The 13,746-nt window shown below is 40.3% G+C and overlaps 1 protein-coding gene across 1 annotated transcript in view; it reads left to right on the forward strand.

The window, feature by feature from the left end:
* SEMA4G (semaphorin 4G) overlaps positions 1 to 13,746 on the forward strand; it is a 141,755-nt gene that overhangs the window by 88,806 nt on the left and 39,203 nt on the right. Inside the window, exons 6-8 of the mRNA XM_063435029.1 lie at positions 9,724 to 9,817; positions 11,442 to 11,555; positions 12,880 to 13,037. Coding sequence (XP_063291099.1) covers positions 9,724 to 9,817; positions 11,442 to 11,555; positions 12,880 to 13,037 — 366 coding nt within the window. The remainder of the gene's footprint in view (positions 1 to 9,723; positions 9,818 to 11,441; positions 11,556 to 12,879; positions 13,038 to 13,746) is intronic.

Below are 13,746 nucleotides of genomic sequence, written 5' to 3' on the forward strand. Positions count from 1 at the left end.
TTTCATTATTTATTTATATGTTGTATTTGTTTTATTCGGATTGTTAATAGATGGTTCAAGGCAAGCTCATTATATTCATTGTGATGATATAAGACTATAGGATACGCAGCATTCCTCCTTAGGAATAGAGAATAGTAACAAACTGTCAGTTTATCTTCTTTTAAATCTTATAACGAGGCCGGGAAAAATCATTGAATACATTCTATTCTCAAAAGAGAAAATCCAGAGCTGCATTGCCAATACCTACCAATTGTCTGGATTTCACGGAGACAGTCCTGAATGTAGCCATTGTTCTGTCATGAGCTGATGCACATTTAAATGTCCCTGGAGATGCTGGGTCATTTGTGCCCTGGTTTGCAGCCTATCATGCATGGCAGGATCCCCAGAAGGGCTATGTGTCGCCTGTTGATACATTACTGACACACCCCCATGTTAGCCCTCAACTGCTCTTCTGTCTCAGTAGCATAATGGTGAATGTTGCTAATTATGCCTTCAAAGTTTCAGAAGTTATTCATCTCTTGAGTAACAACACAGGTTGCCGTCCCAAAGCTTTCATCATGTCACCTCAGCCGCTCTGTGTGTACAGTTTTATTCCGTACACTTTTTGTTATATTCAAACTCGGGAACATTTGATTACGCCAATTAACAGCTTGTTAAAATGAATCTGGTGTCCTCCGGGTTGGATGTAATAGATGCAAAAATTGTTTTATTATGATTTTTTTTATTATAAAACGAGAAGCTTTTGTAACTCTCTCCATGTCTGTCTAATAACATATTCTATCATTCAATTTTCCTAGTCCCTTATTTGAAAATGTATGGTATGAATTCTAGATAAAAAAAAAAGCAGTGTAAATATTTTATTAAATACTTTACAATCGAAAACTAGAAAAAATATTTCTTGGCGTTTCATGGTCTGGGATTAATGTACTTGTGACAGAGCACATAGATGTTTAAAGGAATACTATATGGTCAGGAACTCAAATATGTATTTCTGACCCTATAGTGTTAATACCACCATCTAGCCCCTCTGGGCCTCCCTCCCCACCCCCACCTTACTAAATATAGTAAAATCTCACCTTGACTCTAGTCAACACTGCTGCCTCTGTCCTTGATCTGCCTGTTTGACTGACATCATCAGAAGTTATTCTCTGGGGGGCGGGGCCTGACCTTCAAGGGAGCAAGACGTACAAAACTAGAGCTCCTATACTAAGCTAAGAAAACAGTGTATTAAACCCATTTAACCGACCAAAGCGACCTAAGTCAAGCGTTCCCGAAGGCAGGGGATCCCCAGGCAAGCAACCTGCGCACTTACAACCGGGAGCGAGGCGGGGGAGAAGCGGCCGATCTTCCCGAGCTGAACTTCCGGACATCAAAGGAGACAGCAAGCAAGCATCCAAATGGCTGCCCTCCCAGGCCGAGAGCCACACAGGGCCCACAAGCCCTGCATCGTCCACGAGGACGGAAGACGATCAGCAAGCAGAAGTGCACAGCACCCACACCCTCCATCCACCCCACTACAGGGACAGGCTCGGACACTGGTAGTACCCGAGTCAGTGGAACAAGGATGCCGGCTCTCATCCAGACCTGAGGCTGGAGGGGTACCCGACCCAGGAATGAAGCTATCTCTGGCCGGTCAAAAAACATGCCACCCAGGGGCATAGGCTGAAGCTAAAGGGCACTCACCCAGAGACACTGGTCACAGACACCCGGACTCGAACTGCACTCACCCTGCAATTGATCATTTATTTGTGTACTCGTAAGATAGAACAGCATATTATAGTTACGTCCTAAACCCGAGGTTAAAACTCTCTTCTGCCTAATCAGACCATGCCAGGAACTCTACACCAATTCTTACAAGCCAAGTACTTATAAGTATTCACCACTAGTCTCAGCCAGAAAGCCTTGTCTGTCTTCTATGCATGGTTCTATGTGCAATGTTATAACCCTAAAAATGTGCATGTTCATACTAATTGCCACTTAAAACGTTAGCTCTGTTTTATGCTATTTGTTCTTCCTGCTGTTGTGGCAATTCACAATTGTATGTTTATCTCTGCACAGCAAAAATACTAAATAAAAAAATAAATTAACAAAAATAAGTTATTCTCTGAGCCAGTCACAATGCTTCCCCATAGGATTGGCTGAGACTGTCAAGGAGGCAGATCAGGGGCAGAGCCAGCCCGAGTCAAACACAGCCCTGGCCAATCAATTAAATAAATGAATCTTTATGAGGAAAGTTCAGTGTCTCCATGCAGAGGGTGGAGACAAGGAATGTCAGTCACACTGTGCAGCACTGCCCCAGGAAGCACCTCTAGCAGCCATCTGAGGAGTGGCCAGTGGAGGTTTTCCTAGGCAGTAATGTAAACACTGCTTTTTCTCTGAAAAAATAGTGCTTACTGCAAAAAGCCTGAATTGAATGATTCTACTCACCTGAACAAATACAATAAGCTGTAGTTGTTCTAATGACTATGGTGTCCCTTTAAAATGTATCACAGATAGAGAGAGCGGAGATGACCGAACGTCAAGCAGTCAGTGCATACACCGGGGTTACAGATAGTTGGACAATCCATAATAATTCTGATAAATGTCTGAAACGCACCGCAGGGATTTGAGAACTGTCTAAATCTTCATCCCGTCAAGGTCTATGGGGTTGAGGTCTGGAATGTGAGAAGACCTCGTCATAATGGAGTTTTCTTTTAAGTCACGTTCTCGAGCATTGCTCTAATACTCGCTCTGTTCTGTTCATTGTAACATGTGGTTTCTATTTCCATCTGTTTCAATGCAGTTATATGATGTCATTGTTAATTAAATGAGTTCTGTCGCTAGCCTGTTCTTTCCTGAAATCAGTTTATAACAATAATCTATAAATAAGACATTTTCGCTTTAATTACAAGAAGTTCTGAGAATTTTCCAGTGTGCTGGTATTTTGGATTCCATCACATTTTGACAGTTACTGCTTTAAAAAAAAAAAAACCGAGGTGCCAACAGCATATCGGCAACCAATCGAAATGCACGATGTGCTAAGTAACTCTGTTTTCCATTATGGGAAAGGAAAGGTTATTCAGATGTTCCAGTGACACTTTGTGTCCATAATGTTCAAGGCGGCGAAAGATTATTTTTTTTGTGCTTTTATTGTTTTATTGTATCCTTAAAGGAACAGCATGCACACTTTGGCATTTGTGTTTGCTAAATAGTCTAATGCATATGCAAAACCTAATATTGTTTTTCATTATTTTAGTTATTTATATTTTGAGTTGACATAATAGTCTCATGCTAGTGTTGTGACTTCTAAAAGTAACATTTTAAACTATTTACAGCTCACTTATACAAACATTCTTTTCCGGCCATATTTATTTTGGGTATTTTTCTGCAGCTCGATGGGCATCGACCAACTGCCCAATGGAATATGTACTTTACAGTATCTTACATATGTAATAAAAAACAATTCTTAGCTGTGAAATATGGATTGGGGTATAAATGTCTGGAGACGCTATCAGGGCAGGTGCCTTGGAGAAAGGATCTAAAAGAAGTATTTCACAATTCCAAGGAAGAGGACAATAAACTCCTAACCCCTGTGTTATAGAGATAGTATAACCTGGAAGTCGCTCGTTATCATTTAATATTGCTTGGGTCTCCGGGAAGCTTCTTGTTAAATCATTTCTTGTTGGTAAACTCTAAGTCAAGGATTGTGTAAGTCCTGTGTGATTGCTTCCATATTCACAGGAAAAAAAAGGAAACTGCTTCTGGCTGTCTGCCCGACTGCTTATGTTTATATAGTGCCAGTCTTATCCGTTGCTCACAGCGCCTTTTAACAAAGGACCCAGATTGCAGTTAGGGCTTGTTAATACTGAACACAGAATGCATCGCGGGCTGTAGTCAAGTCTTACTGAATAAGAAGGGAAAAAAACGATTCTTCTCAGAGAACTAGACGGAAGCTACTTGTTCCAGAAATATTTGGATTGAAGAGATGCAGAGAACGGGAGATCTGGCAAGGGAGCTGGGGGACAATTGCCCCCTTCCCCCAGGCCACTAGCGTGCATTCAGCCAGTTCATAGGAAGGCATTCTAAATGCTTTCCTATGGACAGCAGCGTCTTCTCACCTTGAAAATCACAGTGAGAAGCGCGGAAGCGCCTCTAGTGGCTGTCAATTGGACGGCCACTAGAGGCTGGATTAACCCATATGTAAAACTTTGAAACTGCTATGTTTAAAGCAGGCTGGGTTAATCCTAGATGGACCTGGCACCCAGACCACTTCATTGAGCTGAAGTGGTCTGGGTGCCTATAGTGGTCCTTTAAGTATGGAAACTTAAGAGGGATGTAGGGGAGCAAAACTGGTGTGAACTGGCTGACAATGAAATTAGATAAGGTAAAGCTGACTTTGCGTGCTATGCAAATGCTCTTGCTGCTTCAGTCTCTCTAACACTGTGGCATATTCCCTTTCTTCTACACTCACTACATCCACCTTTTCTATGTCCCAGACTGTATAACAGGAGCTTCTGTCTGCTAGTAAGAGGGTTAGGAGAGGAGTGGGCCAGCGAGTGTGAGGGGACAGTCCATAGAAAGCGTAGAGCTAGCACATCACTAGACCCATTTATGCCAAGCTCAGGGTGCCATGGGTTGGACATCCTGCATGATTGGCAGGCAGCCTGATGTGCATTGACGCCAGTCTGACCATCTACTTCTGGTTATGTGATTCACATCAGTGGCCTACCCTTTTACCTCGCCCACTGAAATCCTGCTTCACCAGACACTGCTGTTAGGGGGCATGGATTTATGTGAAAGATGAAAGCGAGAGATTAGCATTGGGTATGTGTTTTCTGATAGCTATATCCTGTGACTTTCCCTCCAGCACCACCTCCACCAGATGCATGACATTTTGGAGGTATAACTGTTTTAGTGTTTTCTGTCGATAAGATTCTGTAATTAGGCCACATCATAATTGTCAGCACCGGGCCCAATGGGCTCTTAATCCGGCCCTACTGAAGAGGAATATTTATTTACAAAACATACGAAATGCCTCTTTATTCTCCATTACTACCGGAGTATCCAGTCAAGGTTAGCCGTGAGGGGCAGATAGTGATTTATTCTGCTCTGGGAGTTGATATATCATGTTCCCATTGAATTCTCCATCAGTGATTAACCCAGGTGCTATTGTTATCCATTCTCTGAGCTCAGAGACCTGTCAGCCAGCTCATGATATCAAAGGGAAAAAGACTAGTCCATTTATCTCAGCGATGGCACTTTATAACCCATAGGTGATGGAAATTGTATCAGAAGTGATTGTACCATAAACAATATATTGTAATCTGTTCTGCTAAACCAAGACTGATACATGTAACACATCTCCCATGATGCATATATAAATGAGTTTAAAACTCACTCCTAGGGTGGAGAACTATGAAAACCCAGCAAAATATCATAAAGCGCTGAGGGCGTTATTCACCAAGCACCATCATCGTATATAGACCAGTAAATGGAAACAATTAAAACATTAATGGAACCCTTTAGTAAAGATACGGCTAGAGCTGCATAAACAAAGTGATTTAACTCTGAAATTAGAGCAAATTGAGCAGCGAGATTGGAGGGTCATGATCTATACACCAACACCACTTAAATAAGCCAAAGTTGTTTTGGTGCTTAGAGTGTCCCGTTAAATGCCTTCTAAATCCTTTGTATCCTAAAAACAATAAGCTGTTTAATCTTTATTTTAAAACCTTATGTTTATTTTAAAATAAAAATTAATTGGCTCTTTGCGAACTACAGCACAACTGAAATTTTTTAAACCTTTTTCAAACAACGGAAGTAGATAAGTCCTAATTTTCTGTATTTATAATAATGGTAATATGATGACTCACACCTAACAAGTGTCCCTATTTTGGAGAAACAGTCCTGCTTCCCTTCTCTACCGCCCCCCTTTTTTGGGGGCACAGCGAATGACTTTACGAATAGTTACACGGCAATAAAACACATAACTGGGCGTTTAACCTGCAGTACATGTTCATCTATCTTTGCTAGTTCGGCCTTGTGTTGAATGACTAATGACTGGCTTAATTATAAAGCTATACATTACTTCCAAAGTCTGCTACAAGTTAGCTGTTCTGCCGTGCTTTTTTCATCTAAAGCCTTTACATTTTCCTCTCGGTCAATGCATTAACCGAACGTTTACGTATTTCTTTTTAATGAAGATATATATATTTTCCATGTAAAGGAAACCTAAGTTGTAGCTATAGTTTATCTTTAAAAAACAGTAACACAATTGTGACAGTGTCATTTTCGAAATGGGTCTAACGGTATAGATTTCTTTTCTGTATGACATGATGTAACATTTGGGGAAGTAGCCAGCCATTAATTTGCAAGTTGTGCGCACAGACATTCTGCACTGTATCAGCAAAATGCAAATGTTGTCAGCGTTCAGAATCTGGGAAGTGATTGCATTTCTTTAGACTTTGGAATCAGATATACTACGCAGGCCAAGGCAACGGGCTCTTAGCTTTCCCATGATGTTAGCCAGCCTCACGGCTACAGACTGAACATCACTATCAATTATTATTTATTTATTTTTTATCAGCTTGTAGCTTGTATTTGTTTACTTACCTTGTTTAATAGTTTGCTGTGATAGACCTAGGATCATGTTGATCTCTCACCTGGAGATGCACAATGATGGGAATTCTAAAGATCTCCTTCGGATGAGAGAGAATAATGGCTCAGTATGTGAGTGCATTGAGAGACTGTGAAACACATTGAGCTAATCAGTGGTGGGGGCTCCTAACAGGTAATGGAGTTCAAGTCCCTTCAGCAATTCCCCTATACAAAATACTCTATAAATCCGCAGACAAAGACTTTATGCAATCAATTGTCTTTTTTTTTTTCCCATATTATAACTAAGAGAATTTTTTTTCACTATACAATAAGTCAGTTGAATATACTTCGTTTGACGTGCAGCCGAAATGGAAAAATGTTCTATTTTTGCGACACATTTAATATTTCTGCCTATCCCCCTATAATCTGCAGAATAACAAATGTGTGGCTGTGGTATCTGTACCTTAATAAGATATTCCATTTAAGGAAACAAAATACGTTTATTTAAAAGGAAATGACAAGCCAAAGAACAGAGATTATTCACGTTATTTTTTCTAATTTGTAGGTTTTTTTTAAAATGTAATCTCATTTATATACCTCTTTAAAAAAATATATATATATTAATCTTTAATGTTTGTCTTAAATATTCATGGGAATTATCATAACTGTTAGTGAAACTGCCACTTTTAAATTGTAATTCTTTTTAATGAGGCTGTCCCCTCTGCGATGAATTAAGCTGCACCAGCTGGTCTGTAATGAGCAGCGCAGTTTGCGTTAATATGGGAAATGTAAAAGGTGATATCGACTGCTCTGCGTGCGGCGAATCCTGAAACATACAGGCCACAGGTGCACCGGGAGCACAGCCCTAATTAACTCAACGACAACAGGACACTTTCATTTCAATTTGAATAGTTTGGCTCTGTTCTATAGCATGGGCACATTTTGTACCTTGCGGCTGATTGTGCATTTGAATATCTTTATCACACAATAGCATTTGTAGGGTTTAACCTGTTCCACCCTCCATACAAGATAATGCACCGGGTGACTGTAAAGTCCTTATTATCTTTACTAATTGGCCATCACATTCAACATTTCACTTTTAGGATTTCCTAAAAGCTAAAGCAAGTTTTTATTTTTTGAATTGCCTGCATTTAGGTGATTCAGTGCCAGTATATTGGAATATTCTCGGTATATTGGAAAATTCAGCAGTTATTACACATACTTATTATATAATAAAACACAAACCGGTTTGTGATTCCAAAAAGTTGATAAAAGCAGTTGATCTATAACATCAATATTTGCTATCAAATGTGCAATTATCAGTAAAATAGAAAACAATAGAGAATGGGGAGAATAAATATTTACATGGATAAGAGAACAAGGAGTGCTAATGGGTAAATTGGTATATAGGGCACAGGAAATGCTCTCAGTCCTATAGGAGTCCTAACACGGTACGGATCCCGTGTTGTATATTTTATCCATTATTTACCCCTTGTCTACATCCCAGTTGTTCAAAGCATAAAATTGTTCAGAACGACATATATTAGTCCTGCAATCAAGCTCTTAGTACTTTTGGGGAGTTTAAAGGTTTGCTTTGGTGTTGGCAGGTGAGCTTACACTTTGATGGCCATTTCAGTGGGCCAAATTCTCTGTTGTCTCAATGTGTACATTGAGGTTTGGGTTAGTGTATTCCGATAACAGATTTCGGTTAGTTTAATCTAGTTGAATTTATTTCATCAGCATCTCGTTTACATGTTTTTCAAGGGCCTTTGGGTGATGTCTGATCGCATTGTTCCCACTGTGGGTGGTCATCATGGGGCTTTGAATGACCCTTGACTTGATAGCATCATCATCTTCATCATCATCATTATTATTATTGCGTTTTATATATCCCCAACACATTCTGCAGTGCTTTACAATATTATAAAGGGGACTTTAACAGCAAATAAGACAAACTATTACTATTTGGCAGGAAATTTATCTGACGAGGACCTTGGTCGAACGCGTTTACAATCTAGAGGCATCAAGCATGGCTTGTGTTACTAACCTCATTTATTATTTTATGGTAGCTTGGTGAATGAATGGTTGATAATATAAAATGTCACAGACACATCAGTGCATATTTCTATTCACTTGGGAATGCCTTGTGTTGTTCAAGGTTTCTAGTCCGACTTTTCAAATAGGCGAACACATTGGTCTCGCACTCCCAGCACTGAAATAACGAACGTCAGCTTGGATACAATGTGGGACAATTCCCTGAAGCAGTCACCATGGAAACCAATGGAACGTTCCTCTGAATTTGCTCCTATTGTAGAATTGTGCCCATAATTGCTCTTTATACATAACCAACATGTATATGATGCATATTTCGAGAGTTTCATCCTATCTTTATTATTCTACATCCCACCTTTCAACCAGAAAAATTGGCCTTGGTCAAAAGCATCATTTTATCATTTGGGGGGAAAAATAGAGCTCCAAAGTCCTACATTTTGGACATGGATGTCACAATTTTATTTTCCAGTTAGATAACGAGGTTTAAAAGCTAATATATGATAAGGATGTTAATTGAATTTTTCTAAAAATGTTACTCTTTGAATTATTTTCTCTTTGCATAATGACTTCTCACTAGACAAGATAATTAGCAGCTCTTTCACACCTATAAAATATCATTTTCAATTCATTTTCCTAGTCATTACAGCTGTTCATTTTCTAGTATAGCTTTTCAGAGATTAAAGAAACCACACTAAATGCGTAGGGGACTGACAAAATGGTAAATGCGTAACAATATATTAACCCATTTAGAACCAACGGTATTTCATGACATCTTTAAAACACAGTCCTGTGCCAATATATATGAGATGCATTGGATGGGAATAGGTCAAGGATGAAGTCTAGGAAGATGACATCTTCGGTGGTGGAGCAGGCAGCTGCAGTGGTGGAGTCTCAGTGCTGGAAATTGGGACAGTAATCTTTAACTATTTTCTTATTTATTTTTTTAATACCAGAGGGAGGTGAACTGAAGAGAACCTCTAGTCCTGAAATAACAATTGTTATTTTCAGGGGTATAGGTTCCCTAACAGACCAGGCGTATTTTGCCCATTCCAGAAATTTTTTGATTAATTCATTTTTTTTTTCATCTTCTTTTAGGATGTTCAGACCTTTGTTTTACCAGATTCCTTTGAGGAAGGGAAAGAGAAATGCCCCTATGACCCTGCCACAGGTTACACGGGACTCATAATAGGTGAGTAATGAGAATATTATCTGATGAATAACCAGTTTTGTGTTTTTTTAAGAAAAAGTGCCCTCATTGATTTATCTGCCCCTTGTGTCTAATTATGATGTTCCAGCCGAGGACAGAAGAAGAAACTCATTGTTTTCCTTTTTGAAACAGAATAAACCTCTCTCCGTCATGATTCCCTTTTATTACAGAAGTTGTGTCCTTAAGGGGTTATGTTCAATTTAGATAATGGACACAATTCTAAGTTTTATTTTTAATCATGGAACCATGGATGTCTATTACTTCGAGTGATAAAACAATATAAGTAATATTTTTGCATTGTACAGCTAGTTTTATCGATTTTACACAAATTTGACAAAAATACAAATGGAAACTACTTGGCATTAAATGTATCTATTATGTTTTACATGTGGCAAAATGTTAACATATACATTGTTTTACTTTAGTAAATTGGGAACTTAGTGTGTGAAAGACAATAGAACGATGGAAATAGGAATAACTGCCCAAAAAGAGCTTGGAAACTCGGGTTGATTTGCTGCACCCATTATAGTTTTACATTTTCAATTTAAAACGAAATGACTGTTTTATAATGTGTGCTGTTGCTTCGCTTATTGTGTAGTTTAAGTCGTCTGTGAAATATAAGAAAATCAGCAAAATGAAGCACGGCCGTTCAGACTGTTAGCGCTTTAAGGCGATTGTAGCTCGAAAGTCAGTCACACTACATTTTGATAATCTAACATACGCCGTGAAAGAGCAATTTACTTACTGAAACAAAGTATTGAATTTGTATCAAGAAAAAGAGGTAAAATGTATCTGGTTAGCCCTTATTGTAGAGATAATCAGATTATGAATGTGGGAAAGTACTGGTAGAAATTCTGCACCAAGACCTGGAAGCATGTCTTACCCGTAAATGTTAAGGTTTACTGTATAAAATATTTTTTTATTTGATTCTGATTCTGGCCTCACCTTTGAGCCTGTAGATTCCATCTTAAAAACATAGCCCACATCCTCCCCTTTCTTACGCAAGATGCTACCAAGGAGCTTGTCCATGCTCTAGTAATTTCTAGCATGGATTATTGTAGCACTCTCCTAATTAGTCTTCCCAAAAACCATATTGCCCCGCTACAGTCCATAATGAACGCTGCTGCCAGACTGATTTTCCTCTCTGGTCGGTCCTCTCACCCCTCTGTCAGTTCTTACATTGGCTCCCTGTATCCTTTAGGAGTCAATTCAAGGTACTAATCCACACCTATAAAGCACTGACCAATTCTAGCCCCTCTTATATCTCTTCACAGATCTGTAGGTATGTCCCTTCTCGGTCTCTCCCCTCTGCCCATGACCTTCTCCTGTCCGCTGCTCACACCCGGACGGCAAACTAAAGCTTGCAGGACTTCTCGTGGGCTGCTTCTTCCTATGGAATAGCCTGCCTACCGCCATCAGACTCTCCCCTAGTCTTCAATCGTTTAAGAAGTGCCTTAAAACCCATCTCCTTAGGAAAGCTTATGGCCTCCTAGAAATCCCTTTCAGATTAGACACCTTTAATTATCGTCTAGATTCACTTGGGCGGACCGAAAATTTTCAACGTGCAGATGGCTAATGGATTGTGTTTTCAATTTTCTTGTTCCAGAGGGAGGTCTGTACACAGCCACACGTTATGAATTCCGGAGTATTCCCGACATAAGGAGAAATCTTTATCAACGAACTTTAAAAACGGAGGAATCCCCTTTGCACTGGCTGAGTGGTAATATGGACAGATAGTCTTACTGTAATGAATCTTGTGTTCTTTCATATTCCGTCTGTTTATGGCGGAGATTAGCGGGACATGGAATTTGTTGTGGAGAAGAGATTGAGTGTTGGACAAATGGATGGAATTTTAGGTGACCAGTGATTTGTATCCTGTGCTAGAATGTTGTTTTCTGTATCGTGAGACTTGGGATGGGAGGCTCTGTCTGTTGCTGGATTTTGACATTACCTCCTGTACGTCTGCTGACATTTCACTCGGTCCAAGTTGCCTCGCTCACAGCCCCCATTGTAGCTGTGCGTGTGTTTATGTTGGAGAGGTTATGTCAATCCCCTTGATTACTGCCTTCTCTCCTGCCAAAATAATGTCATCACTGAGAAATCATTCCACTTCTAATCAGAACACACGTTTGATTGATTGTTTTTCTCTGTTTTATAATGTAAGAAATATTGTCTCTAGGTCACAATCTGATGGGGGTAATTGAATTTATTAATCTACTAATCCATTAATCTACTGGGGGTACAGGGCTGCAGTCAGCTGGAATACTGGGGGTACAGGGCTGCAGTCAGCTGAAATACTGGGGGTACAGGGCTGCAGTCAGCTGTAATACTGGGGGTACAGGGCTGCAGTCAGCTGGAATACTGGGGGTACAGGGCTGCAGTCAGCTGGAATACTGGGGGTACAGGGCTGCAGTCAGCTGGAATACTGGGGGTACAGGGCTGCAGTCAGCTGGAATACTGGGGGTACAGGGCTGCAGTCAGCTGGAATACTGGGGGTACAGGGCTGCAGTCAGCTGGAATACTGGGGGTACAGGGCTGCAGACAGCTGGAATACTGGGGGTACAGGGCTGCAGACAGCTGGAATACTGGGGGTACAGGGCTGCAGTCAGCTCTTTGCATTCATTTTTCACTACTGACTGAAATTAAAGCAAACCAACGCCTGGTGTATTGACTGGCTGTGCGTGATGGGGGTGGTACGTACCGGCAAGTGAATTTCTAGAGGCTGCGAAAGGAAAGTGATATATGGGGCCATAGGCTAATGATGGGCTCCACATTATTCTGGAAGCCATTTGCACTGTTCCCTTTAGATGGTAAGTGTGTGTATGTGGGGGGCTCACCATCCCACCTTTATCAGGCCCTGGCTGAGAGTTACAGATCACTGCTGCGGTGTTCATGAGGCATTTAACGTCTAATCCCTCAGAAGCTAAACAGTTCGCACAGCATTTTGTAGCCATTAGCGAAGTGAATATTAGGTTGTGTTTACTTAAGGTTTCAGCAGTGGCGACTGATCAGTCAAAACAAACCCCTGTGTTTTTCTTTCGTAGACGCTGAGTTTGTGTCCTCTGCTTTTATTCGTGAGAGCCTGAACGTCGACGTGGGGGACGATGATAAAATCTATTATTTCTTTAATGAGAGAGTAATCGAAGAAAGCTCATCTTTCTTAGAAAAGACGCAAGTGGCGAGTGTGGCCCGTGTGTGTAAGGTAAGTTCCGTACTAAGGATCCACTTTGTGTAATGTCTGTAACTAGATTATATTTACACACATAATGTGTGTGTTTGTGTATGTTGTGAGAAGACAATGTTTGTGTGTGTTATCTGTTGTAGTAATACTGCTCCCATTAGAGATCCCATCAGCGTATAGCTCCCAAGGTATCATGGGATTTTACCCATTGTCTGACACTATGTTGCCCTTTAAATTGTATTAGCTAAACAGTGAGTTGGCCGCAATCTTGCAAAGCTACTTTTGAAACTGCCAAGCTGTAAAAACGTATATGCTGAGTTGGACAATTTGTTGTTTTTTTGTTTTGCTTTTTTGTCTGCTAGTCTGCTAGTTTGTCAAGTATTTTGCAAGTTATTTGCCACCGCAATGCAAATCCACATTGAGTGCCTGAAGGCCTTAGTTTGCATGATTATTAAAAACGTATTTTAACCCCATCTTTCCCAGGAAATTCACTGTGTTGGAATTACAGCATCCGCAATCTTTCCCGTTTGAAAGTGCTTGCTTTGGTTACCCGGTCTGGCTCTCCTAAGGTTAATGCATTGCAACTGGGTAGAAGGAGGGGTCCTCGGCTGTGATTAAATATTGCCGATATTAACCATCTGAATGCCCGATGCATTAGTGCCAAGATGGTTTGCAGAGAATCCTGTTTTCTGTTTAGTTACGGATTGCCAATAGGATTTTTATTTTTCCT

Source organism: Pelobates fuscus, chromosome 10 (assembly GCF_036172605.1).
Source record: "Pelobates fuscus isolate aPelFus1 chromosome 10, aPelFus1.pri, whole genome shotgun sequence".
NCBI lineage: Eukaryota > Metazoa > Chordata > Amphibia > Anura > Pelobatidae > Pelobates > Pelobates fuscus.